This window comes from Euphorbia lathyris, chromosome 8 (genome assembly GCF_963576675.1).
Source record: "Euphorbia lathyris chromosome 8, ddEupLath1.1, whole genome shotgun sequence".
In the NCBI taxonomy this organism is placed as follows: domain Eukaryota; kingdom Viridiplantae; phylum Streptophyta; class Magnoliopsida; order Malpighiales; family Euphorbiaceae; genus Euphorbia; species Euphorbia lathyris.
In genome coordinates this window covers 62,743,758-62,768,885 of record NC_088917.1, presented here as the reverse complement: position 1 = coordinate 62,768,885, position 25,128 = coordinate 62,743,758, and the positions used below count along the sequence as shown (strand labels likewise).

General features: G+C 30.8%; 2 protein-coding genes across 4 annotated transcripts; both read right to left on the bottom strand.

Moving 5' to 3' along the window:
• Nucleotides 1-5,647: 5,647 nt before the first annotated feature.
• On the bottom strand, nucleotides 5,648-10,101 carry LOC136203183 (probable receptor-like serine/threonine-protein kinase At5g57670). 3 transcript variants are annotated; one of them, XM_065994274.1, is made up of 8 exons: nucleotides 9,777-10,101; nucleotides 9,570-9,685; nucleotides 8,020-8,406; nucleotides 7,678-7,932; nucleotides 6,528-6,685; nucleotides 6,234-6,455; nucleotides 5,969-6,118; nucleotides 5,648-5,897 (listed from the first exon to the last, which is right to left on the bottom strand). In XM_065994274.1, exons 1-8 carry the CDS (start codon nucleotides 10,085-10,087, stop codon nucleotides 5,748-5,750), a joined length of 1,749 nt encoding a protein of 582 aa, XP_065850346.1. In that variant the 5' UTR covers nucleotides 10,088-10,101; the 3' UTR covers nucleotides 5,648-5,747. The 3 variants fall into 3 exon arrangements, with proteins under 3 accessions (XP_065850346.1, XP_065850344.1, XP_065850345.1); XM_065994272.1 differs by having other exon boundaries at nucleotides 5,649-5,897; nucleotides 8,020-8,415; XM_065994273.1 differs by having other exon boundaries at nucleotides 5,649-5,897; nucleotides 8,020-8,415; nucleotides 9,570-9,682.
• Nucleotides 10,102-21,984: 11,883 nt separating this feature from the next.
• On the bottom strand, nucleotides 21,985-24,449 carry LOC136203967 (PTI1-like tyrosine-protein kinase At3g15890). The gene is made up of 4 exons (XM_065995172.1): nucleotides 24,400-24,449; nucleotides 24,156-24,312; nucleotides 22,877-23,139; nucleotides 21,985-22,781 (listed from the first exon to the last, which is right to left on the bottom strand). Exons 1-4 carry the CDS (start codon nucleotides 24,447-24,449, stop codon nucleotides 22,064-22,066), a joined length of 1,188 nt encoding a protein of 395 aa, XP_065851244.1. The 3' UTR covers nucleotides 21,985-22,063.
• Between the last annotated feature and the right edge of the window lie 679 nt (nucleotides 24,450-25,128).

Below are 25,128 nucleotides of genomic sequence, written 5' to 3'. Positions count from 1 at the left end.
AAAAAAAAACAGCTAACAGTAAGACCAAATAACGAATAGAAACATATAAACCGAACGAGTCTGTGTTTTTTAACTAATCCAAATTCACACGTCTTAGTACTAATAATTGACACATGAGAATAAATGGCAAGTGATTTGCTAATATGTGCAATTTTTAGACTAATATGAAAAAATAATAATACTAACTAATGGATTAAATATATGTAAAATTTATTATAAGTCCAATTAATAGTAAAAGAGTCAAATTAACTATCCTACTAGACAACTGATATTTTTTCTAGAAAATATTGAAGTGTATACAATACTCCCTTTTATTAGGATTTTTCTCCCTGTAAAAGGACAAAAAAAAAAATAAATAAATATGAAAAGATGTGAATTGTATTATCTATATTGATATTGATGCCCACAATCGTAGTAAAGGATAAGGTTACAGTATACTGTCCAAATATGATACGCAAAGGGCATAGTTAAATATTTAGTGGTAGGATCAACATAAACAACACTATATAGTAAAATGGTGTTTGTTTCAGATTTTTTTTGGTGGAATGTTTAGCGTTTCACTTCAAACCGTATAAAATACAGCGTTTGGTTATGTTTATATAACCGCAGTATTTAACATTTTCTAAGAAAACTGCAACATTTTGGAGCTTTTAATGAACAATTATTTATAGTTATTAATTATTGACAAAATTATCCTTCTTATTTTATAATTAATTTAAAACATGTCTATATTAGACATTTTAAATACTAACAACAACAATTCAATATAATTTTACTAAACACTAATAATTAAATAACTAACAACAAACAGCTTACTGCAACCGCAAATAGCTATTAGCTAATAACTGAATCAAACAGGTCCTAAATATTTTTCTCATATCACATATTTACAATTATTCAACAGAAAACCTAATATGTAAATCAGCCGAGCGCTCTCGATAAAACTTCGGTTGAGATTCGCTTTATTTATAAATGAGCCAAGATTGACTATAGACCCAATTATAACTTCATGAACAAGCTCACAAACAAGGTCAATTATAATGTTAATGAACAAACTCGTGAGTGATCTATGTTCGATTTTTTTAATAATAATTTTTTCTATAAATGGAGAAATGCAGTGGCGATATAGGTTTGCTCCGTTGCAGTCCAATTTTACACCTGCGTTATTTTTTTATTTTGCAAAATTGAACTTGCTTTTTTTTTTTTTTGCGTATATATAAATGTTATCATCTAAGTGGTCCAGAACTAATTTTTCTGTACCACTATAAAAAGTTTCAAATTAAGCTAGATTTGGACTATAAAAGTAAGATTGAATAGTTTTGAACAAACTTAGAGAAATTTATCCATTATCATATATTAATCAAAATGGATTTTGTAATTAAATACAAAATCAAATTAGTTTGGGTCGATTTAGTACCAAACCCCAAAATTGAAGTTAACAATTATAGTCCTATTTTTTTTGTTTTTTTGAGATGTAACAATTATAGTCCTTTTTTATTAATTATTATAAGCACGTGATTTTTAAACCCTAAGTTTTCCAATTTTTTTAATTGAGTCCTAGATATTTCAAATATACACATTATGTCTTTAATTCAATTTAGGTTTGTGAGGGTAAACTACACCAATGGTATCTGAACTTTACATAGTTTACACTTTGGTACCTAGATTACATTTTGTCCTAAAAATATACCTGAAGTAACGATGACCGGACAATTTAGTATATTTTTACCGGTTATGATCGGTTAACGCGAGTTTCATGAGTTAATTACATTAATGGTACCCGAACTTTACCATAATTCATACTTCGGTACCTGGATTTTATTTTATCCTAAAAACATAACACAAGTAAAGGTGACTGAAATGTTTAGTTCATTTGATCGGTTAGTAACCGGGTAACATGAACTAAACATTGGGACTCACCATACACTCAATTAACATAAAATTATAATATTGTCATTTATGAGCTAAATGACAGTATTATAATTTTATGTTAATTGAGTTTATGATTGGTCTCAATTTTTAATTTAAAATGGTGAAACTCGGGTTGATCAATCACTGATCGGTCAAATATACTAAAATATTAAGTCATCTTTACTTGAAGTGTATTTTTTGGACAAAATAAAATCTAGGTATCAAAATGTGAATTCAGGTAAAGTTCAGGTACCATCAGTGTAATTTACTCGTCAAAATCGCATTGACCGGCCATTAACCGGTAAAATATACTTAATTGTTCGGTCATCGTTACTTCGGGTATATTTTTGAGACAAAATATAATCTAGGTACTAAAGTGTGAATTATGGTAAAGTTTAGATACCATTGATGTAATTTACTCAGGTTTGTGACGAAAATATATATGTAACCATAGTAATAACAATGAAATCCTGATTATAAAATGTAAAGCTGTAAAAAAAGGAAGATATTTCTGATTTGGTTTGGAATGATAATCTTTGTCTGAATCGATTAAACAATAAAAATGTAGAAAGTTAGTTTCCAAATAGGGTAAATTTCATGATCCTATCCTATTATATAGTTTTGTCAATATTATATTTATCAAATTTGACTTCAGTAAGAAAATAAAACATGTGGTGTACAAAACAAATGTAATAGTACAAAAAGAATTTGTTTTTATTAATCCAGAAAAAAGTTATTATCAAGAGAAAAGAAAAAAGAAAAAAGAAAAAGAAAGAAACATGTGCAAGAGGGAAGTGAATGAAGGTGTGGGGTTGAGGAATGGGGAGGCAAAATGGTAGGCCCAAGCACGCGCTATTCACGTGCATACTGGCCCACACAAATCTTGTATGGGTGGGCTAGCCTTTGTCCCCCACCCACTACTTATCAAAAGTGGTCCCCGCCCCAATTGCTTCCTTGCTTTTGTCGCATTATTCACTTCGGTTCGGCCCATTCTTCAGTCAATGCGCTTCGATTTGTTTGTCCATTCCTGACCCGACTCTTAAATAACAAAAGTAGGTACTCTTAAATATACACGAAGCCTGTTGGCCCGTTAAATCCGTCTAAACTCGACTCTTATAGATTGGATTTGAACAGAATGAGCTATTTATATGAAAATTATAACGGGTTATAAATATAACTAAATCATATTTTATAAATAAAGTACGTTTTTTTACTCTAACTTATAAATTTTAAACTCCAATTTATAAATTTTAAACTCTTTAATATATATTAAAAATAATATATAATTCAAATTATCACTTAATGTAATTGTAGACAATTTTTTAAATACTGAATTTTTTATATGTATATTTCCCTTAACCATTGATTTGATCTGATTTGTCTCGATGAGGTCTGGTGCTCTAATACTAGCAGCTCTCGTACTATCCCTTCTACTCCAGCCTTAAAGGCCTGGTTTCGTCTGGTAAGCTCTCTATACTATATATAGATAGAGCCCTCTGTTGTTAGCGGTTTCGTTTGGTTGTCCTTTCCGTTTCAAGTCTTTACATAGACTGGGTTGAGTGTGGTTTTTTTTTTTTTTTTTTTTGGAAAAATTACGCAGAAATTCATATTTTAAAAATTATTTACAACTATGTCAAGTCATAATTTTAGATTATGTCAAACTAGTAAAATCAGTACTTTTAATATATTTTAAGGATTAGAAGTTATAAATTAGAAGTCTAAAATATATTTTTTAGGGTTTATAATTTATGAATTGGAGTCTAGATTTCTTAAATTATAGTGTAAAATCATAATCTATAGAAAATAATGACATATTAAGAATTAAGTTTGGTAATATGACTTAATTGTAATTTTGTACTTAATTATGATATTCATTATTTGATCCTTCTTTTTTTTTTTTTTGTCTCAAACATCTGAGTCCAACCCGCCTTATATTATATATGTTTTATATATGTATTTATTAACTTTTTTTGTAATTTGCTGCATTTTTATTGTTTATATTTATAGTGTAGTTTTAATTTTTTTTTTAAATGTAAATATATATTCGTTAGATGGGTTGGGTTGAGTTTGGAAATCCGTATTCTTACTTTGGTCCAGCCTGACTCGAGCCTAATGGTAATATAATGCGTGCTGGGCGAGACTAATTTTGAACAAGATAATTTAATATAAAACATGATTAAGTCGGACCCGACCTAACCCTCAAACCTATTAGGGTTTTTCTTATTGAACTTTTGATTAATTAGTTTAGTCAGGTTAAGTGTTTAATCATATCTCAATAGTGAGTGAGTTTGAACTTTAGATATCATATTTGTAATTCCAACCATTAATTTTTTCAAACGTTGATTTGAATTGTTTAAACATAATTTTCCAAATTGAAATCTAACTTGCAAGAATCGAAATCATGTTAACATATTTCTTTCTTTCTTTGTAGAGAAAAAAAGGGAAATTTATACAGAAATTCAGATTTAAAAAATTATTTACAACTATGTCAAGTAATGGTTTTAAATTATGTCAAACTAGTAAAATTAACATTTTTAATATATTTTAAGAATTAGAATTTATAAATTAGGTATCTAGCATATATTTTTTAGGGTTTAGCATTTATGAATTAAGTCTAGAATTTTTAAATTAGAGTATAAAATTATACTTTATTTACAATATATAGAAAATAATAACATATTAAAAATTAATTTCGATAATATGATTTAGTTGTAATTTTGTAGTTAATTGTGATATTCATGTATTTGACCAAAAAAAAAAGCAAGCCCATGACCCAAATTTTTGCTTAAATTGGAAAGGGCCCAAAATTTAAAATGAAAAAGGCCGAGGCATCCTGAAGTGAAGAGATTAATCCATTAAATAATGCAAAACAAAACCCTTAATCTTTCATTTTTTTAAGTAATTAAGCTCCTTACCTTTTCTAATAATCACATTAGAATATCTCCAACAATAATTAGTTAAATAGTATAAAATATTAGTTAACCAAAATTTAGCTAGCCAAATTTATGTTTTACTCCAAACATATTAGCTATTTAACTCTTTATTTTATTATTTTATTATTAATAGCAAATAAAATTAAAGAAAAAAAAAAGTAGAAATACAAACAAAACAAAGACGAGAGAGAAAGAATGAATAAAAAAACAAATAAGTAGCCAAAAAGACTTAGTCAAATTTAGCTAGCGAGAATGACTAACTATATGTTTTAAAAAGTCATATTACCTTGTTCGAGATACTCTTACACGTTAAAAAGTGTTGTCAAACTATCAAAAATACAAATTTCAAACGCAAGTTAAATGAATAACACTATATTAATCGAGTTTTATGTTTAAAACTAATTGTTTTTTCATGAGAGACTTGAGCCCTATTTGGTAAAGAACTTTTTTGGATAAAATTAGAGGTTTGAAGCACTTTAGAGGTTTTGACTAGTCAAACTTCTGATAATGGTGTTTGATGAATAGAGTTTTGAAAGAGTTTATTGGCCCCAAAAAACTAATTTTGAAAAAATTGGTTTTAGGAGCTTTTTCAATTAGTTTATTTCACAATCTCTTTTGAATGATATTTTTACCTATAATTACTACCATTTAACCTCAAATAAAGGCTTTACCGTATCATTATATGTCATTTTACATAACAATCGACTAAATTTTACCAAATAATTTTATACAATTAGCTAGTCAAATTAGCTTATAAAAAAGGTAATTAACTAGGACCTTAATGAAAATAAGATTAAAGTATCTAAATAAACAATAAATGGATCAATTAACCAAAAAATAAAAAATCAAGAATCCAAAATACTTTTTTTTCCTCAATTAAATAATTAATTAAGTTCCAATTAACTACAAGTAATCATGGAGATCAATATGATCGAGAGGAACATCGTATCCAAAAACCATGGAATAATCATCTAAGTCATCAGATGTAAACTTTGGCATCCTCCAACTTCTTGCAACCTCCGAATCTTCCCCATTTATTAAGAGTTCTAACACCTGAACACAGTTAATTATGAATTAAGCTTATATAAACATAATTATGATGAGATAATATATAATTAACGAACCTCGGTCATAGATGGCCTCCATATGGATGATTGTCTAACACAAAATGAAGCAGTTAACGCTAATTTGTGCATTTCATCTTCATCAAAAATTCCTCGTAGTTTTGGGTCAGCCACTTCTCTTATCTTTCCTGACTCCATTAAAGGCTTTGCCTGCGTAAGTATTGTTATAAATTTTCAAACACTTTCACACAATTTCATACACTTTCAAACAGTTTCACACACTTTCACATAATTTCAAACACTTTGAAAGAAAGTAAAGGCATACCCATGAGAGAAGGTTTTGGGTTGGTTTAGAAGAATCAACGGGCCTTCTGCCAGATATGATCTCTAAAAGTAGAATTCCAAATGAAAAAACATCAGTTTTCTCATCTACAATACCGTGCATGAAGTATTCTGGTGCTAAGTAGCCAAAAGTGCCCTCTATTGGAATCACAGCATGATGTGTCCATTTGTTTGGAAGCCATTTTGCTAGCCCAAAATCTGTTATCTACATACACACACAAATATTATTAATGTTAGTTTCAATCCTTCAACTATAGAATAGTAGGTAAATTAGTACCTGTGGGTGAAAATGGGGGCCAAGAAGAACATTGGAGGCTTTAATGTCACGATGGATGATACGGTGTTTGCAACATTTATGAAGATAGTGAAGACCTCGTCCTACACCAAGGGCTATTTTGTATCTTTCTTCCCATTCCAGGGGCTTGCTTCTTTTACCTGCGAGGCCTCATAATTTAGAATGGTCCAATGGCGATGCTAAAATGTCTTTTTAAGAGGGATAATCTATCATAATAGACTTTAAAAATTTAGGGAAAAGCTAATCTAGCTACAAAATAATACCATTTCAGTTCCAACATTTGAAAAAAACTGTTCTTAACTAACCAAAAAAAAAAAAAAAATCACATCAGATGAATTTATAGTAATGAGACTTTTTAATATACACCGAAAGTAATATATCCAACCAATTAAAAGAGAGATGCATATCATTTCATAGGAGTTGATTAATGTTAAGAATTAAATATGTACAAATAGAATCAATTAATTGATTTGATTTATTGCTCCCGATGTATTCTAAAATTTTGGTTTGTTAACCTCATCTGCACCTAGCTGTCACATATTTTAGTTTTTCCATATCATTTTCATCTTTCAGCATTGCAAATTGATATATGTTGTGCTATATGATATGTCTATTTCTATTAATGAGAGTTTTAATTGTGTTATCGACAAACATTGAGACTTAAATGTATTGTTTTACCTAGGTGTTAAATTGGCTCATCCCTTTTTTTTTTAAAAAAAAAAAATTACGCACAATGCGCTTACATTAAGAAAAATGAAAAATGTCTACCCCTCCGGATGTGATTCGAACTCATGACCTCCCAAATCATATTTTTAGTTTGTTTAATAACATTACTTTAAAATTGTAGTAAGTAAAAGTCATGTTACTTTAAAAAAATATTTAACAAAGCAATGAAAATCAAATAGAAGTAATAAAAATATATATAATATAAATGTGGATTGGCCGGAATTGAGTTCGGGTTTTTAAGACAAAACTCAAATTCAACCCATATATAAAATGATGCAAACAAGTTCAAGTTGAACTAGACCAATTCTCAAATATACACGTCGAAACTCAACCTATCATAAGCGGGCGAGCCAACTCATAAACCGTTCAACTTGGGAAATATGCTAGCTTTGTATAATAGACTTACCATGCAATGCAGAAGCCAAAGTTCCATTTTGAGAGAAGGTGAAAAGCAGATATAGTCCATTTTCAATGCAGTATCCTACTAAAGTAGCTGTATTTGGATGAGAAACATGCCCAATTATTCCCAATTCTATCAAAAAATCTCTCTCTTTGACACAATCCTTATTGTCCTTAGCCAATCTCTTCACTGCTATTATTCTCCCATCACTAAGATCGCCTCTATACACCTCTGAATATCCTCCTCTCCCCACCATATTATCTGTTCATATCACATTAATCTTCTCTTAATTAACACACATTTACCTCAACATAATTATTATTATTCAACTGCTAATTAATTTCTTACCAGGGTGGAAATTGTTTGTTGCATTTGCAATCTCTGCATAGCTGAAACTGTTCATCACAGGCTGATTTTCTTTGCTGGAAAAACTTTCTTTTCTTCTTCGTAGAGGTGAAGCAAAGATTGATGAGATAAGTTTACATCCTGGAATTTGATACCTGCTTTTCGATTCGGTTTTTATTAGAGAATGCGGGGAATACTCTGTGCTGTTACTTGATCCTTCAATGCTGATGCTGTCATTTTCTTCAGTGCTCTGAGATTCTTCATATAGTACACTTCTTGATGAAACGTTTCTTTGGATTTTGTTTGTTGATATGGTATCTGTTTTAGCACTATTGTTACTTTTATCATTACTGCTTTTGCACAACCACTTGGAATTTGATAGATTTGTTTCTGCAATCACTGAAATATTTGCTTGGTATTTATCTCACAATTACAGCAACGTAATTATTATTATTTTTTTTTTGAAAGGCACAATAATAATAATAATAATAATAATAATTATTATTATTATTATTATTATAACTCTAAATTTCCAACGTTGATTTTAATTTCCAAAAATGCAATGATGGGTAAATTGCACTCTCAGTCCCTGAACTTTCAACTTATTTTCATTATGGTTAATAAATTTCAAAACTGAATATTATTATAACCCTTGAATTTAACATTTTGCTAACATAATGACTCATTTTAAGGTTGATCACGTCAAAATAATCAATGATGATCTCAAAATGAAAAAATTCTGAGAATTAAAATTATTTATAATCATATTTCCTATCAGTGGAGAATAAAGGATTGGGCCGTTGGAAGGTCGACTTTACATGTGTGTGCGTAAAAAAAATTTACGAAACCGAACTTGCTCAAATTTTTCCATATATATGTTATCATTTGAGTGGTCCAAAACCAATTTTTACGTACTAGTGTAAAACTTCTAAAAATTAAGTTAGATTTGGAAAAGTAAGATTGAGTTGTTTTGAACAAACTTGGAGAAATTTATGGTCTATCATATATTAATCTAGTTGAATTTTGTGAAATACTATTTCAATGAGTTAATTAACCACTCCGAATCTTAATTTGTCAGAAATAAAGGGATCCAAACCATCCATATTAGAGGTAGTTCTAATGACAAGGGGGCAGGAACTCATTTATGGTAGGGGTGGTTCCGCCGGCCAGGCCCCCATTGTCTCCGCCATTGTTTCCCATGTAACCACTATTTTAGTATTTGTAATTTTCCAAATCGTAATTTTTGGACATTTATCTCTCTAAACAAATATTTTCTTTCTCCTAATAAAACAACACTTAAATTACCTCTAAAAAGTTTTAGAGTCAAAGTTGATCGGAATTTAATTTCTTCCAATTCTATAATTGATGGCTACCTACTATTTGTAGAGTGATGATATTGATGCAAAGGGTTATTATGTTAGGTAAAGTATAAAATTGAGTGACTATAATTTTCAGTTTTGAAGATTATGGTCCATAATGAAAATAAGTACAAAATTCAGGGGTTATGAGTGTAATTTATCCAACTAATTTAACCTGAAGTTAATTAAACTTACCTTTTAGAGTAGGTGAATCTAAATCTTGTGGAGGTTTTTCATATTTCCCAATTGAAATCACTGTACAGCTTTCAGGGGCATGTTTAAGACAGTACCTTATAGCTTCATTCCATCTTCTAAAGAAAGAAGTTATAAATGACGATATTGGAAAGAAAAAATGAAATTCTCAGAAATAAACAAGAAAATATATTTATTGAAATTTCATACCGGAGAATAAGATAATCAGCAGAAATGGAATTAGCTTCCTGAACCAGACCTTTAGCAAAAGTAGAGCTAAAACCTACTCTAGCCTCCAAATTGATGTGCTTAATTTGGGAAATGGTAGCAAAATCAGCAAGAACAGAAATAACATGGGCTTTAGCAAGTCGAATGTGAGAGTGTTTGGCAGTGTTTAAGAAATGAATGGCAACAATGTGGTCATTAGGATGAGCTAGAACTGTGATTGCCCATGAAATAAGCTCTTTACTTTGAAGTGGGTCTAGTGATATTCCTACTAGTATTTTTGCACAACTTCTCATTTTTACTTTCTTGCTTGCTACTGTGTTTTGATAGTGGAGGTAGTAGTTATGAGCTCAATAAGTAGGGAGTGAAACAACAGAAATGATTATGGTTGTTGAGAGCATCAAGTGACCATGCCACATTCACTTTTTCTTATTGTCAAAATTTTCACATTTGCTCCATGAATTTTAACTTGATGGCATTTTATTATTGTAATTTGATTCTTATTGCAATTCACCCCATCATTCACCGCGCAATTGGGCTCAGAGATTCAGTTTTTGGTTAAAATGGTAGGATTGGTTTCATGACATATATAAAAGCCCTCTTAATTAATTAGATTAAGTGTTTGAAAGTTTGAATCTTGCTTTCTTATTTTTAGTGGAATTTCAACGTATGAAAGGATGAGCCTGTGTTGTGTATATTTCAAATCCAAGGTATTCAAGTGCAGGGATGTATTGTAAGTGATAATAAATATTATTCTTGATTCTTAACTATCAGGTTACATTTTGGCTCAATGGTTCCTTTGACACTATGAAGCACAGTGTCACGTCGAGGTAGTGCAGAAGAGAAAACTGCAAAATCCGATCCAATTTATCGTAATCGATTAGTTAACATGTTGGTTAACCGTATTCTGAAACACGGAAAAAAATCATTGGCTTATCAAATTATCTGGGGTCGTCGTGGCCGAGTCGGACTCGCCGGACTCGGGGACTCGACGGGACACGGCCGGAAAATGGGACACGAGGGACACGGCTGGGGTAAAAAAAGTTAAAAATTAGGGTTTTTTTAAACTTTTTTTATAAAATTTAAGGATCAATTATGCAATTTATCAAAAATCCTAAATTATAATCTCTATCGCACGAATTAGAATTAGGTCTTCTCTCCTTCCTGTGCAAATCGCGATTTCTCTATCTCTATCGTACATCGCAGTTCTCCTAACATCCCGATTTCGTTTTTGTTTGGGAATAATCAGAAACAATTTCTTCTCTCCTGGGTTCTTCCTTCTCATGCGCTGTGATTCTTCTCCTGGGTTCTTCTTCTAACATCACGATTCCGATTTGTGATTTAGCATGTTTTTTTATATATTTTTATATCTAATATATATATAATTAATTATATAAAATTTGCCGTGTCCCCGCCGCACCCGTGTCTAATATTTTCTAAAAATGCCGTTTGTCGTGTCCGCACCCGTGTCCGTGCTTCATAGCTTTGACAGATCTCGGATTTACTAAGAAAAAGTGCTTCAACGCTGACAGGTCTTAATTTTTTTTTTTGTATGTGTTTCTACCCTAGAACATTAGAACTTCATGTTCAATGGAATTTTTTAATGATCGGTGGATACTCAAACCTCTCCTAATCCCTGGGACAGTTTGCATCGCACCTTTTCAGTTGCATGACATGTTAAACATGTCATTTAAACGTCTCATGGTGCCATAAAATTAAAGATTAGGGGTTAAATGCCAAAATTTGAACAACTATAAAAGCTAAAATATAGTTTAGCTATAGATTTGGTTAAGAAGGTAATAAAAAAGAGGGAAAGTGATTAAAATTGAGTGGTAAGGTTGGGGTATAAGCAAAGGTGATGGATATGGGCTTTATTTGGTAAGGGTGGGGTGTGGGGGGACTATTACTATTTGACACTCAATCATCTTTTTTTTTTTTTTAATCATGAATGAGGCGTTGATAACAAACTAAGCTTCCACATGGAGGGGATAAAGAGAATGGGACAATTATATATGATCATGTTGATTAATCCATGCTTTGTCTTTCTCATCCATTGGAAGTTGACATTTTGCACTAAAATATATATGCTAATTCACTATACACCTTTCATAATATCTTTCATCTTTCAAACAAAAATATAATATTTTTCATCTTTCAAATTAATAATCATTTTTGGATTTTACTTATTCACATCATCTTCTTCTTCGCAAATTATATATATATATATAATATAGCAGTACGTGTTCCATCATCCTAGACCGTTAGGAACATTAAAAGTTGTCGGATTCAACTAAAATAAGAATTATATCTTTCTTCTGATATGTGGATCAATAAGAAAGTTCACAAGTCAAAATAAGAACGTCCAAAACAAATAAAATACGAGTTGCCTAGATTGCGTCCAATGAAAATGTGTTAGAAAAACTCCTAAAATATGTTTAAGTACCTCATCCAAACGGGTTAAAAGTTGCCCAATTCTATCATCATCCAAAAATACATTAAATTACCCAAAACTATTTATAAAACTACCAGTGGCATTAGAAATGGCATATTCTCTATGACACTTGCACAACCTTTTGCAATTCCAGGCTATGCGTCCGCACTCTACTCCAAACTTTATCATTTTGCCCCTTATTGCTTTTTAATTCTTCAATTCTCCTTCCTTTTCATAAGCTACACAAGATCAAGTAATTTCAATTAATTTGGGTTTTTTCATTCTTTTCAACCAAAATTATATCAGAAGTGAGGGAATTAATTCGGCTAAAAATACATCTCCTAGGATGTGATTTCAAGTAGAAATGTGCTAGGGAGGACCTCAAAAAAAAAAAAAAAAGAGTCAAATGAGAGATCAAAATTCAATGATCTCATTTTGATGTCTAAATTAGCCGAGCATTGAAGATGAAGATAAAAGAATAGTAGAATTCTAGGGACATTCCTGAAAAGTACTGTTTCCGACGTTCAGGACACATGTACGAAAGATATTGAAAGCATATCGTCTGGTGGGACAATCTCAATTTGGTGTATACTAATTGTAAACCATGCAAATCAATTATACTACTTCTGTTTCATATTACATGTTGTTTTAGAGAATTGCATAAAAATTAAGGATATTAAAGAAAAAACATTGTTGCCCCTTATTTATTTATTCTATGATAACTCCATTATTCTAATTCATTTTCATAAACTCACGTTTTATAGCATAAAAAAAGATGACTTAACGTGCACTGATCATATAAAATGACATGTATAATGAAATAAAAAAAGAGTCTCTAAAAAGACATGTAATATGAAACGGAGTAGTTTTTAGAGATCAACATACTTATTACATTCATCCATGTATCCACGTAATTATCTTCCATCATTATTCTTAATTGGGACAATATGACATCTGGTTATTTACCTATTATCAATATATAATAACTATTTCTCAAAAAAAAAAAAAATGTATAATGTAACTAAAAATTAATTTTTTTTTTCTTTTTAAACTATAGTTTTTTTTAATTTCAAATCAAAATGAAGTGGATATATCGATTTTGTTATATGTTATTTTGTTAATAAAACATTTAATATATTGCGATTATATTTATTAAAGGTTTTTTTTTTCTAAAGAGAAATCCATTAATGCTGAGAGTTATTACAGAAGTTTAAAGCAGAAAGCGAAACAAAGCTCGGAATTTCATCATAAAAAACGGGCTAGCATGTTGGGCGGCCGCTCTTGTTAGAACATGAGTTAAACCATTTGCAAGCCTTCGAATAAAGCGGACAAAGAAGCCACTATCTGTTGAGAGTAACAACCGGATTTGACCAATAAGGTCCCCAAATTCGGATATATCAGGAAGGCATGAACAGTGCCAATTCCAACAACCGGATTTGACCAATAAGGTCCCCAAAGTGGAAGGCATGAACAGTGCCAATTCCATTTTTTTTTCAATTTGTTCCTATAGTACCCTTCAATTCACTTTCCAATTTTGCCTAATTTTTTTTAATTTACTCCCATCTCACCCTTCCACTTAATTTGACGTGCATCTTTCCAATTTTACCCCCAATTACATCCACCCACCTACAAGAAAACGACGGCGTTTTTTTTGCTTTACAAGAGGGTTAATTACATCCATGGCCATTGAACTTTATCATTTTAATATTGTGACCACTGAACTTCAATTCTTAACAGTATGACCGCCGAACTTTACACTTTTTAACACTAGTGGCCACTCAACACCTCAAAACGACTATTGACGGTCTCAAAATAAATAATTTGAAGAGTTAATGATATTCAAAGGAACTTTAGCTCTTAAAAAATTTCGTTTTGAGGTCATTTAGGTGGTGTTTGGTTAGGAGAGAAAGTAAATTTTCAGAAAGAGAAAGCTAAAAAAATGTGATTTTGGAAAATAAAAAATGTGATTTTATGGTAAATTTCGTTCTGAACAACTTTAATTCTTGAATATTTTTATTTTGAGGTCGTTAACGGTCATTTTGAGAAGTTAGTTAAAATTGAGTGACTCCCAATGTTAAAAAGTGTAAAGTTCAGTAATCATACCGTTACGCATTCTAAGCCTTGATCTTATTTTTGAATATTCACTATTGGATCCAAACTTACTAAAATTTTAAGGTGAAAATTCTAAGCATTCTAAGACTTAGATTTAATAAATCAGAGTATAAAGATGAATAACCAAATTCATTTATTTGGTTATGCAATATCCAATGAACACTTTAGTTTTACATAAATACACTTCTTAATTTTATCATAATTTTATAACTCGAATTGGATTTTTTTATTATTATTACTACTTCGAGTTTTCTGATCTTATTAAAAATTTCTACTTTAAAAGTTTTCTCAACCCAGCCCAATCCTTCAACCAAAAACAAAATTATTTACATAATTTAATTTTTGTACTAGCTGTTTTTAATTTTTGGACTGTAAGGTTTTTAAGTTCGGATATTGATTTGGTTAAGTAGGCGTTCAGTGTAGAAAACCTTTGTATTTTTAGTTATTATATATCTATTATAACTAGAAACATAACTATACTACTACCATTCACATGGTTCAATTGGTTAAAATACAAATTAATTTAATAAAAATTAATATGTTATTTATTCTCAGAAGGGAAGCAAGTGTATCTTTCTGGTCATTACATAAAAGTGGAATATTTTCTCGAAGTTGAATGGAATTCAAATCAAAGATATTTGCAATAGGTAGACTAGTCCCTTTAGGGTTGCCCACAACACAATATGTTACTGCAGTAAAGGCCCATTACTGATTTATACATTTAAATAAAAGGCCCATTTGTTTTCTTATATATATGAACTAATTTATATATTTTCTGATGATATATGCTACATTGGTATACTTGGAAGCTTTCCTTGATCAATGATAGACAAATACACCTACCTAACATAACATCATCTCCAATATCCCTTTTTCATAATTCACTTCCAGATTTCGTTTTATCCAAGTTTGGAACCTAACATATAATAATGTTCATTTAACTTTACATTTTAAAATTTCAATGTCTTATAAAAATAACTAAAAACAATGATTAATCTCCCTATCAAATCATTTTTATGGTTTTATTTTACTTTTACTAAATTTTTGCTACAAAATTGAAGTGCCATGATCTAATCATGATTCAAGCCACCTTAAGTTTTTAATAAATGTCATTTATTTTTATGAAGACCATTTCACCAACAAAAATAATTTCAAATTTTTAAGTTTGTTGTTATATATCTCATCTATACTATATATAATAGCGGAAGCAGAGAGAAATAAAGAGAAGTCTTCTAGAGGCATTTTTGAAGAGTTGTCAACGTAGTAAAAAATTAAAATTAAAAAGATTTAATTAATAAAAAGTAATAAATTTATATTTATAATAAATTAAAATAATAAAAGGAAGTAAGAGTTACGGGAAGATGAAAAAACACAAAGCAAAGGAAATTCAAAAGTCACAAATAAACTTCTATATAAAGCATGATAGATAGTATTCCGCCATTATATTCATTGGTCATCATAGATAGTATTATATTTCTGAACGTAATTATTCGATTTTTTTTTCATATGTTGTAGTTATTTTGTTCTCAATTGTGTTGTTGTTTTATTTTTATTAAACAATAGCTGTTATAGTTTCATCTTTCAGATCCATTTCTATCGTTACCCAGGTTCTACACCTCTCGCTACCTTATCCATGTTTTTCTTTTTTATTTGTTTTTTTTTCAAACTGATATCTCCAATTGAAGAAACCCGATAGAAATAGAAGATGCATTGACAAACAAAAGTGTCAAAAATTACAAGAAATTCTTACGTTTCTCAAGGTAATTATTCGATTTTTTTCATATGTTGTAGTTACTTTTTTTTTCTCAATTGTGTTATTGGTTTATTTTTATTAAACAATAGTTGTTATAGTTTCATCTTTCAGAGATGAAATTCCATTTCTCTCGTTACCCAGGCTCCATACCTCTCGGTACCTTATCTATGTTTTCTTTTTTATTTGTCCTTTTTTTTCAAAATGACTAAAATAAAGATATTGTATATTTGCATTCCTTTTTAGTATATGTTGCTATGTGTTATCGTTTTGATTGTTAACTCTGACTAAATTTAGATTTTCGGCTTTATATGAACTCAATTTTTAGCTTTAATTGAAGTTAGATTAATTTTTCTAATTCGAAACTTGTTGAAATACACTCATTTTTTTTAGTTTGAGTTTATCTAACCGATATGGATTGTATTTTTTATTTTTATGTATTTGGCTACAAATAGATATAAAGTTTCACACAATAGTTGTTCATTGAAGTTTGAGACATATTGAATAAAATATTAAAGATGTATTGAAATATTATACTTACAAGGAAATTTATTTCAATTATAAATTATGTTATATTATTATTGTTATTATTGTTATCAAGAAGTTATTTTTTTCCAGTTCTATAGACAAAGAGATTGTAAGCGTCTAATGCACTTGATAAGATGTTTATTCTTGAAGAATTTGGATTATGCTAGATACGAATTCAAAATGAAGGTAAATAAAAATAAATTTTGATGCTCAAAATCCTAAAAATGTACATTAATTGTAGGTTATTGAGATAATTGATTTTGCAACATTGGTTTATATAGTTTCTAACTATTATATTATGGTTTGTACAAAATTGTAAGTATATTTCAAGAGTTTTTAACATGTAAAAATGAAACATGGTCATAGGACAAGCTGTTGGAAAATATTAATTAAAAAAATATTATTATTTGAATCTCTTCAAATTCTCAAATATTGAGCATAATGATTCTAATTAATAGAATTAATTTCACATATTAATTATAAAACTTTTTTTGTACTGAGTAGACTTAATACTTCATTAAGAAAAAATAAATTTTTTAATTAATGGGCAAAAAATATTTCCACCCTCCTGTTTATATGCTTATATTTTGATATTCTCTCTTATTTTCAAAAAAAAAAACGAGAGGAATATAGTTCTCTTCTAATTATCTTTTTTGTCCATTCATTTTTGTTTTCTATTCTTTTATTTGTTTTTCTTGCTTACAAAATTCAAGAATGTATAATTATTAAAAAATATTAATGAAATCAACTGCGCTGCTCCAAATCACATCATGCAAGCCTGTAAGCTCCCTGAGCCAGTCCTCAACGACCTTGATAAAATTAATCGGCGTTTTCTGTGGGGAGAGTCTGGGGATGGGAGGAAGATTCACCTGGTCCCTTGGAAGGAAGCCTGCCAGCCTAAGAGCAGGGGGGGTCTTGGTATAAGGCAAGCTAAGGACAATAATAAAGTCCTGTTAATGAAGCTTCTTTGGAGAATGTGGCAATCCCCCTCCTCCCTTTGGGTTCGTCTTCTGTGCGGCAAGTATAGGAAAGATAGAATCTTTGGTGGCCCGAAGGAGAGGGTTGTCAGTTGTTCCTTCCTCTGGAAAGGGCTTAGTGCTGTTTTTGCTGAGTTCTGTACGGGGATTGGCTTGGAGGTGGGTAATGGGAGATCCATTAGTTTCTGGTATGACACCTGGATTGGTGACAAACCGTTGATTGAGGTGTGCATCGCCCCTCCGTCGAATGATCTCCTCTCCTGGAGAATTGCTGATGTGGTGGACTCGGAGTGAGACTGGATCTGGTCTAAGTTCGACTCCTTTCTTAGCCTGGAGACCCTCCTTAATATTAGAGGTGTGAAGATTAGTAATCAGGAGGAGGATAAGGACAGACACTGCTGGGCCTTGACTAATAATGGTTCTTATTCTTGCAAATCGGCCTATGAAGCTTTTACCCCTAATAGGGCTGATCCTCCTTTGGAAATTTGGAAGTCCATTTGGGCCCTCAAAGTCCCCTACCGCATTAGGAGTTTCCTATGGCTGGGAGTTAAAGACAGGCTCCTCACGAATGCAGATAGACACAGAAGGCACTTGGCTGTATCTGGTGCCTGTAGCAGATGCAGCGGCCATGTGGAAACCTTGTGCCATGCTTTGAGGGATTGCCCGAATAGTAGAAAGGTTTGGGAAGGGGTCCTTCCTCACCATATCCTTCCTTCCTTTATGGGGTTCTCTGATATTGACTGGTTCTCTGAAGGCGTTAATGGGAATTTGTTGGCCAGTATGGAGCACGGGGCTATTCTCTTCGCTATTATTTGTCACCAAATGTGGAAATGGAGGAATGAAGAGTTATTTGCTGAGAAGACTGTCTTTATTCCTGACCTCCGGTTTTACTTCTCGAAAAAACTCTCTGTTATTACAAAGAGTTTTGAAGGAGAGCCCCTGGTTCACCCCTCCCCGGTTAAAGAGGTCCAGTTAGTTGGTTGGAGGAAGCCCAGGGAAGGGGTTGTCAAGTTGAATACGGATGGCTCCTGCCTTAGTAATGGCAGAATTGCTGCTGGTGGAGTTCTTCGGGATGCTGGTGGCGCCTGGCTGGCTGGGTTTACCCATAACTTAGGTACGGGCTCCTCCTTTACTGCAGAGCTCTGGGGGATCTTGTCTGGCATTAAACTCGCCATTCGCATGGGTGTTAAAAGACTTTCGGTGGAGTCTGATAATTTGGAGGCTATCAACAGGATTTCGGATAGACAGGCTGTTTGTCTTAAGAGTCAGAATCTCATTAAAGCCCATCTTGAGGCTTCGTCCTGCCTTCGATTCTCTTACCTTCTCCCATATTTATAGGGAGCAAAACCGCGTGGCGGATCGCTTGGCAGCTGCTGGGCATGGGGGGATGTTAGGTGTTTCTACCCTTTCCGTTCCTCCTTCTTTTCTGTTACCTTCTCTTCTTGAGGATAGGATTGGGGTCAGTCTTCCTAGACTGATCCCGGGTTAGGTTTTTGTTTGTTTGTTTTTTTTTCTTCCCTTCTTACCAAAAAAAAAATGAAATCAAATAAGTGATATCTGCGAGCGTGACTGATATTCTATATAGTGAAAGAATGAAGAACAAATTGATTGAATGTCTTGATGAGATATTACGAGATGAAAATAGAAGAAATCATCACTTTAAACTGATTCAATTGGATATATTCAATTATTGTAGCAGAATGAATAATTGAATTCGAATACTTGGTGATCATGAAATGCCATCAAGCAAGATGATTATCATCAAGATGAATTTGTGACTAATTCTTATGAATTTTATTTTCTAATATGTAACATATTAAATTGATAAAGTTTCTTCATATGCAACATTAGAAACATATTGATTGTAATAGTCTATAGTATAATATATTGATGTTACTTCCACTTTAACATAGATTGTAATTATTTTGTATCGTAGATATAATATTTAATTTTAATTGTAATTTAATTCAATGTTTGTTTAATATATATTGTAATTCTTTTGTATCGTAAATATAATATTTAATTTTAATTGTAGTTTAATTCAATTTTTGGTTTTTCATTATATTCTGATATATTTCTTAATTAATCTCCTATTTTATTATTATTGTTTCATAAAATTCCAAAATATGAAAATGTATTAAAATTACTAAAAAGTACATATCATTGAATTTTGTAAAAATAAATAAATTATTCACCTTTAATTAAAATTCTATAAAAAATTAATCAATTATTTTCAAAATTAATTTAATTTGAATTATCAATAAAAAATATATATTAATTTCAAATATACATAATATAAAAAAAATTCATAGCATGATATAAAATTACTTAAAAGTAAATATGTCAATTTATTTATTTATCTAAATTATATAAAAGTTTCGTATCCCGTGCATCGCACGGGTTTTCGACTAGTATTATTTAATATAAGAGTGTCTCATTCTCATATATCAAATAATGAACCATATACATCAATATATATATATATATATATATATATATATATATATATATATATATATAGACTAGTTGTAAAGATTAAAAGTTAAAATTTTTGTTATAAGTTTTACAGTGGTTAACTATCTTTAACCATAATTAATTAGTTTCCAATTATTGTTACGGAATGGTTAGTTAGAAAGAAAGTTACTCAAGCTATAAAAGTTGTTTCATCTTGTAAGCAAACAATCAAATTCATTGTATTGTAATTCGATTTTCTCTCAATCAATGAACATCATTTTCTTCACCATACATTTCTAGATGGTATCAGAGCCTCCAGACTTCCATGTGAAGATCAAAGATGTAGAGTTTGTATACCACACCACATTAGATGTAGAGTTTGTATATGTTTTGCTACTGGATTGTATTTGTATAAATACATGAGTTAGGTTCTGTTCTTTATGGCTGAAAAGAAATGAACTGCACTGAACTGATTGTTACTAAAATTAAATAATAAAGAACATGGCCGAAAGTATGTTGATCTTAGTTGTTTTAAACTCCCAACATCATTAATGTTCTCAAAATGCCAAAGGAAACTCAATGTTTAATTAATAATCAAAATGTTGGCATCCAATTTCATTAACAAATACTCTTAAAAATAAATTTATGAATAATTAATTAATATAAACAAGCACATAGTAAAAGAAATGGTAAATTACACTAAAGTATCTGAATTATACTCCAATTCACACTTTGATACCTGAATTACATTTTGTCACAAAAATATACCTCAAGTATGGGTGACCGGACATTTAAGTGCGTTTCTCCGGTAAGTGATTGGTCAACAACTGTTTGACCACTTTTACACACATCAATGGGACCCATTATACCCTTACTAATTTAAAAAGACTATTATACCCTTCCATGAATTAAAAATAATATTCTATTCCTCTCTTTCTTTCTCTCTTTCTCATCTGTTTCTTCGATCATCTTCTTTCTTTCTCAATCTTCCTTTCTTTTCCTCTCTATATCTCATATGTTTCTTCCATTATCTTCTTCAAACTTTTTTATACATATATACTGTGTATTTTTAATTTTGAGACTAATTAATATACTTTGTTTTTTTTTTAAATTTGGGACTCTATCAATACATCAAGCTTTTCATGAACTCCATTAATATACTGTGTTTTTTTTTTCTAATTCTGGAACTCCAAAAATGACATCCGATACGAACAAAAATAACCGGACCCATTACTTCAACGATGAAGAAGACGGTAAAGAAGCTCCGGTCATCTGAGATTTCTGTAAAAAAGCAGCGCCACACATCTGAGATTTCTGTGATGAGATTTCTTCCACCAAAATCTTCACCGTCACACTGCTCCACCTTCTCCGCCCATAATTTATCACTCCAATAAAGCAGAAATTGAGTTGGAAAAAAGGGAAAATTCATAAAATTGAAAACAAGCAACTGGAAGCAGAGATATAGAGAAGGGAAGGTACAGAATGGTGTGTTTTACAAAAATTGGAAGTATACAAGGAGATCCATAGAATTGAGGAGTGAGAAGCAGATTTAAGGAGAGAGAATGTGAGAGAATCGTAGGAGAGAAAGAGGAGAGAGGGGTCAAACTTTTAATCAAATAAATTGCCAAATTCAAATTGACCGGTTGGTGCCTGTTGAAATTATTAAATTGTCCGGTCACCTATATTTAAGGTATATTTTTGTGACAAAATGTAATTTAGGTGTCAAAGTGTGAATTGGAGTATAATTCAGGTATCTTTGATATAATTTACTCGTAAAAGAAATCACAAATAATTTAACTATAAACTTTCAAACTTCATAAAATGAGAACATCAAGAATTACATGTGACAAATAATAATTTGGTACCATAACATATATAAGATTAAGAATATATATATGTATATTTTTTAATAATTAATCTAATTAATAATCGATTCGATTCGAGACTCGTCAGTAAATTCCCTGTTGCGTGCAGTAAGACTCGAACTCGAGATCTCTAACGGTATATTGACAAAAATCTCCTAGGAATACGTATACTTAGCCATTTTCAATTCATCAGCAAACCTCCTATAAGGATCATGCATTTTCTGAACTTCCATAGCACCAAAAACACCATACCCACCACTATCTTCATCTCCAGTAGTCCCTTTATCATCTTCATCATCTTCACTAGTTTGATCAAGAGCAAGCAACTCTTCCTTATATTTAATACTTTTAATCCTAGTCTGCATCATCATTTTCCCTCTCGGATCATACCCTTTCAACATACTTACTACTTCCTTCATTTTAGGTCTTCTTTCAGCCTCACTTTGAACACACAAAGCAGCAACATTTATAGCTTGTTTCAGCTGATTCTCCTCGAAGTTTCCACGAAGTTTAGGATCAACAAGTTCCTTAAACTTAGCTTCAATAATCAAAGGTTCAGCCCATTCAGTAATAGTCCTTTTAATCCCTCCTGGAAGCTTCTCAATTGGTTTTCTACCAGTCAGAATTTCAAGTAAGAGTATTCCAAAGCTATAAACATCACAACTTTCTGAAACTTTTCCCCACATTGCATATTCAGGTGCTAAGTAGCCTAAAGTGCCTTTAACACGAGTAGTCATATGGCTTACACCTTCTGGGATTAGCTTTGCAAATCCAAAATCAGCAACTAATGGTTCAAATTCTGAATCTAATAACACATTGCTTGCTTTTATGTCTCTGTGAATTATGTGTGGTGTAACTTCATGGTGTAGGTACCTGATTAATGTGAATATGTTTTGGATTAGATTCATAATTTAGTGCTACTAATGATGATTAAGATATTGTGATTAGAAAGTGTAGTTAGGGCTTACAGGAGGCCTTCAGCGGAGCCGAGAATGATGTTCATTCTTCTCTTCCAATCTAATTGAACATCAGAAGAAAATTGGCCATGGAGATGAGATAATAAGCTGAGATTAGGCATGTAATCATATACTATGAGCCTTTGATCAGTGCCTACGCAGTAGCCTCTTAAACCGAGTAGATTCTTGTGCCTTACCCTTCCTAGAACTTCTACTTCCACTGCAAACTCCATTTCTGCTTTTGAATTCATTGCTTTTAGCTTTTTCACTGCTATCTACAATGTTTAGCATAATTTTTAGTATGTAAACAAGTTAAGAAAATAAATCATTAGTTAACTTTGTTAAATATCGTATATTGTTTAATTACGAAGCTATATAACTTGTTAAATCTTATGGTTATTGCGTGAGAGTGGTTTAGCTTCTACATATAAAACAGTGTAATCTTAAATTTCAAAACTAATTGACGGACTATGAGTTTTTTCATTAGCATAAAATGTGAATTTCAAACTTTATTGGGTAGCCAAATATTGGATTGAAATTGCACCATCCAATAACAGTTAGGATTAAAATTGCATTTTGAGACTTAAATATGTTAAACTATATAACTAAATTTGCACCTTATTTTTAAGTTAAATGGTTAAGGCAAAGAGTATTACGAGACTTTGATGATTCTAATTTTGGTGAATTGAGCTTCTGATTTTCTAATTCAACATATCAGACCATTGATCATTTATATTTTTGGTCACGTTAAGTTTTTGTTTGTAAAATATTAGTTAGTTGTGAATAGTGAGGAATCCTAAAATTTCTGAGAGGGGGGAGATTCTTACTTTTTTTTTTTTTTTGGCTGTCTTAGAAACTATGTCATTATAACAAAACATAACAAAGTTTAGGGGACAATAGATTACTATAAACAAATTTAGGAATCAATAGATCACTTTAAACAAATCTAGGTAATAAATATATCACTTTAACCAAGTTCGAGAGCTAACAAAACATCTGTCAAAAGAGGCAAATGTGATTTTAACAGTGGCGAAACCACATGGCAAGATGACAAGGGGGTCACCTCTTTTGCCCCGTTCTAGATCCGTTATTAGTTGTGAACATGCCCAAAACATTACTCATTTTTTTTGTATTTCAAATTACACTTTCTATTCGAAGTAAGATTTTTACGGCTTTTTATATACTTAAAAAAATACTTGTTTTTGAAATGTTAAAAGTACAAATTTAAAACACGTATAAAATGAATAACATTCGGTTAATCGAGTCAAGGAGTAGAAGAGAAAAAGTATACCTGAAGGCCATCACTGGTTTTACCCCAATAAACACTCCCAAAACCTCCTTCTCCAAGCTTATTATCCTCACTGAATCCATTTGTTGCTGTATGCAATTCCTTGTAAGTGAATATCCTCCATGTATTGTTGCCTCCTCCAATATTATTTATGTTACCCCTACATATAATTAAATTCACTTTAATTAATAATTATGCACCTAATTAATTAACTGATCAAGTTACTGCTGCTAATTAATTAACATACCCATGATCATCAACCTTCTTTTTCCCACAGCAACTTAAGGCAGACCCCATAATGCAGAAACTATGGGATTAATTGAACTGGATTTGGGCATCAACTTCAGTTTGAGTTTACTTTAAATAGAATAAATATGCCAATTTTGCAAATGTTATAATAAGCCGACCTCGGCCGGCTTTTTCATTATTGAGATTTGGTTAATTTGTCACGGAAATAACAAAGTTATTATTAATTTATGTTTCTTCAATTATTATATTTTGGTTACTTTCTTCAATTATTATATTATCATTCACTAGAACAACTTAATTTTATATTTACTCTATGAAAAGAAGTCATAGAGGTTCTAGTTTCAAGAAATTAGTTAAATAGTAAATTAATTGATTAATTAATTAATAGAAGTAGTTGGTAGCTTGCACAATAATGCCTTGTAGATTTAAGTTTAATAATTCATAATCTTCTGCTTAATGAATCATATCATATTATCACCACTTTCTACTTGCTTATTCAATAAGCAAAACATTTATGTTTCATTTGCCACATTAAATAAGACTATATTTGATATTTGGAATAGAGAAGGTGTCGAAAGTTAGCGGGAGACTGCCTAAATTAGTAACTAATTAATGATATTAATATCTTAAAGCTACGCCCTATTTATAATGGTGCGTTATTGAGGAGGAAATGTATAAAAAAGCGAGAAAAAAAATGAGAGGTTAAAAAGTAAAGATATCTATATCT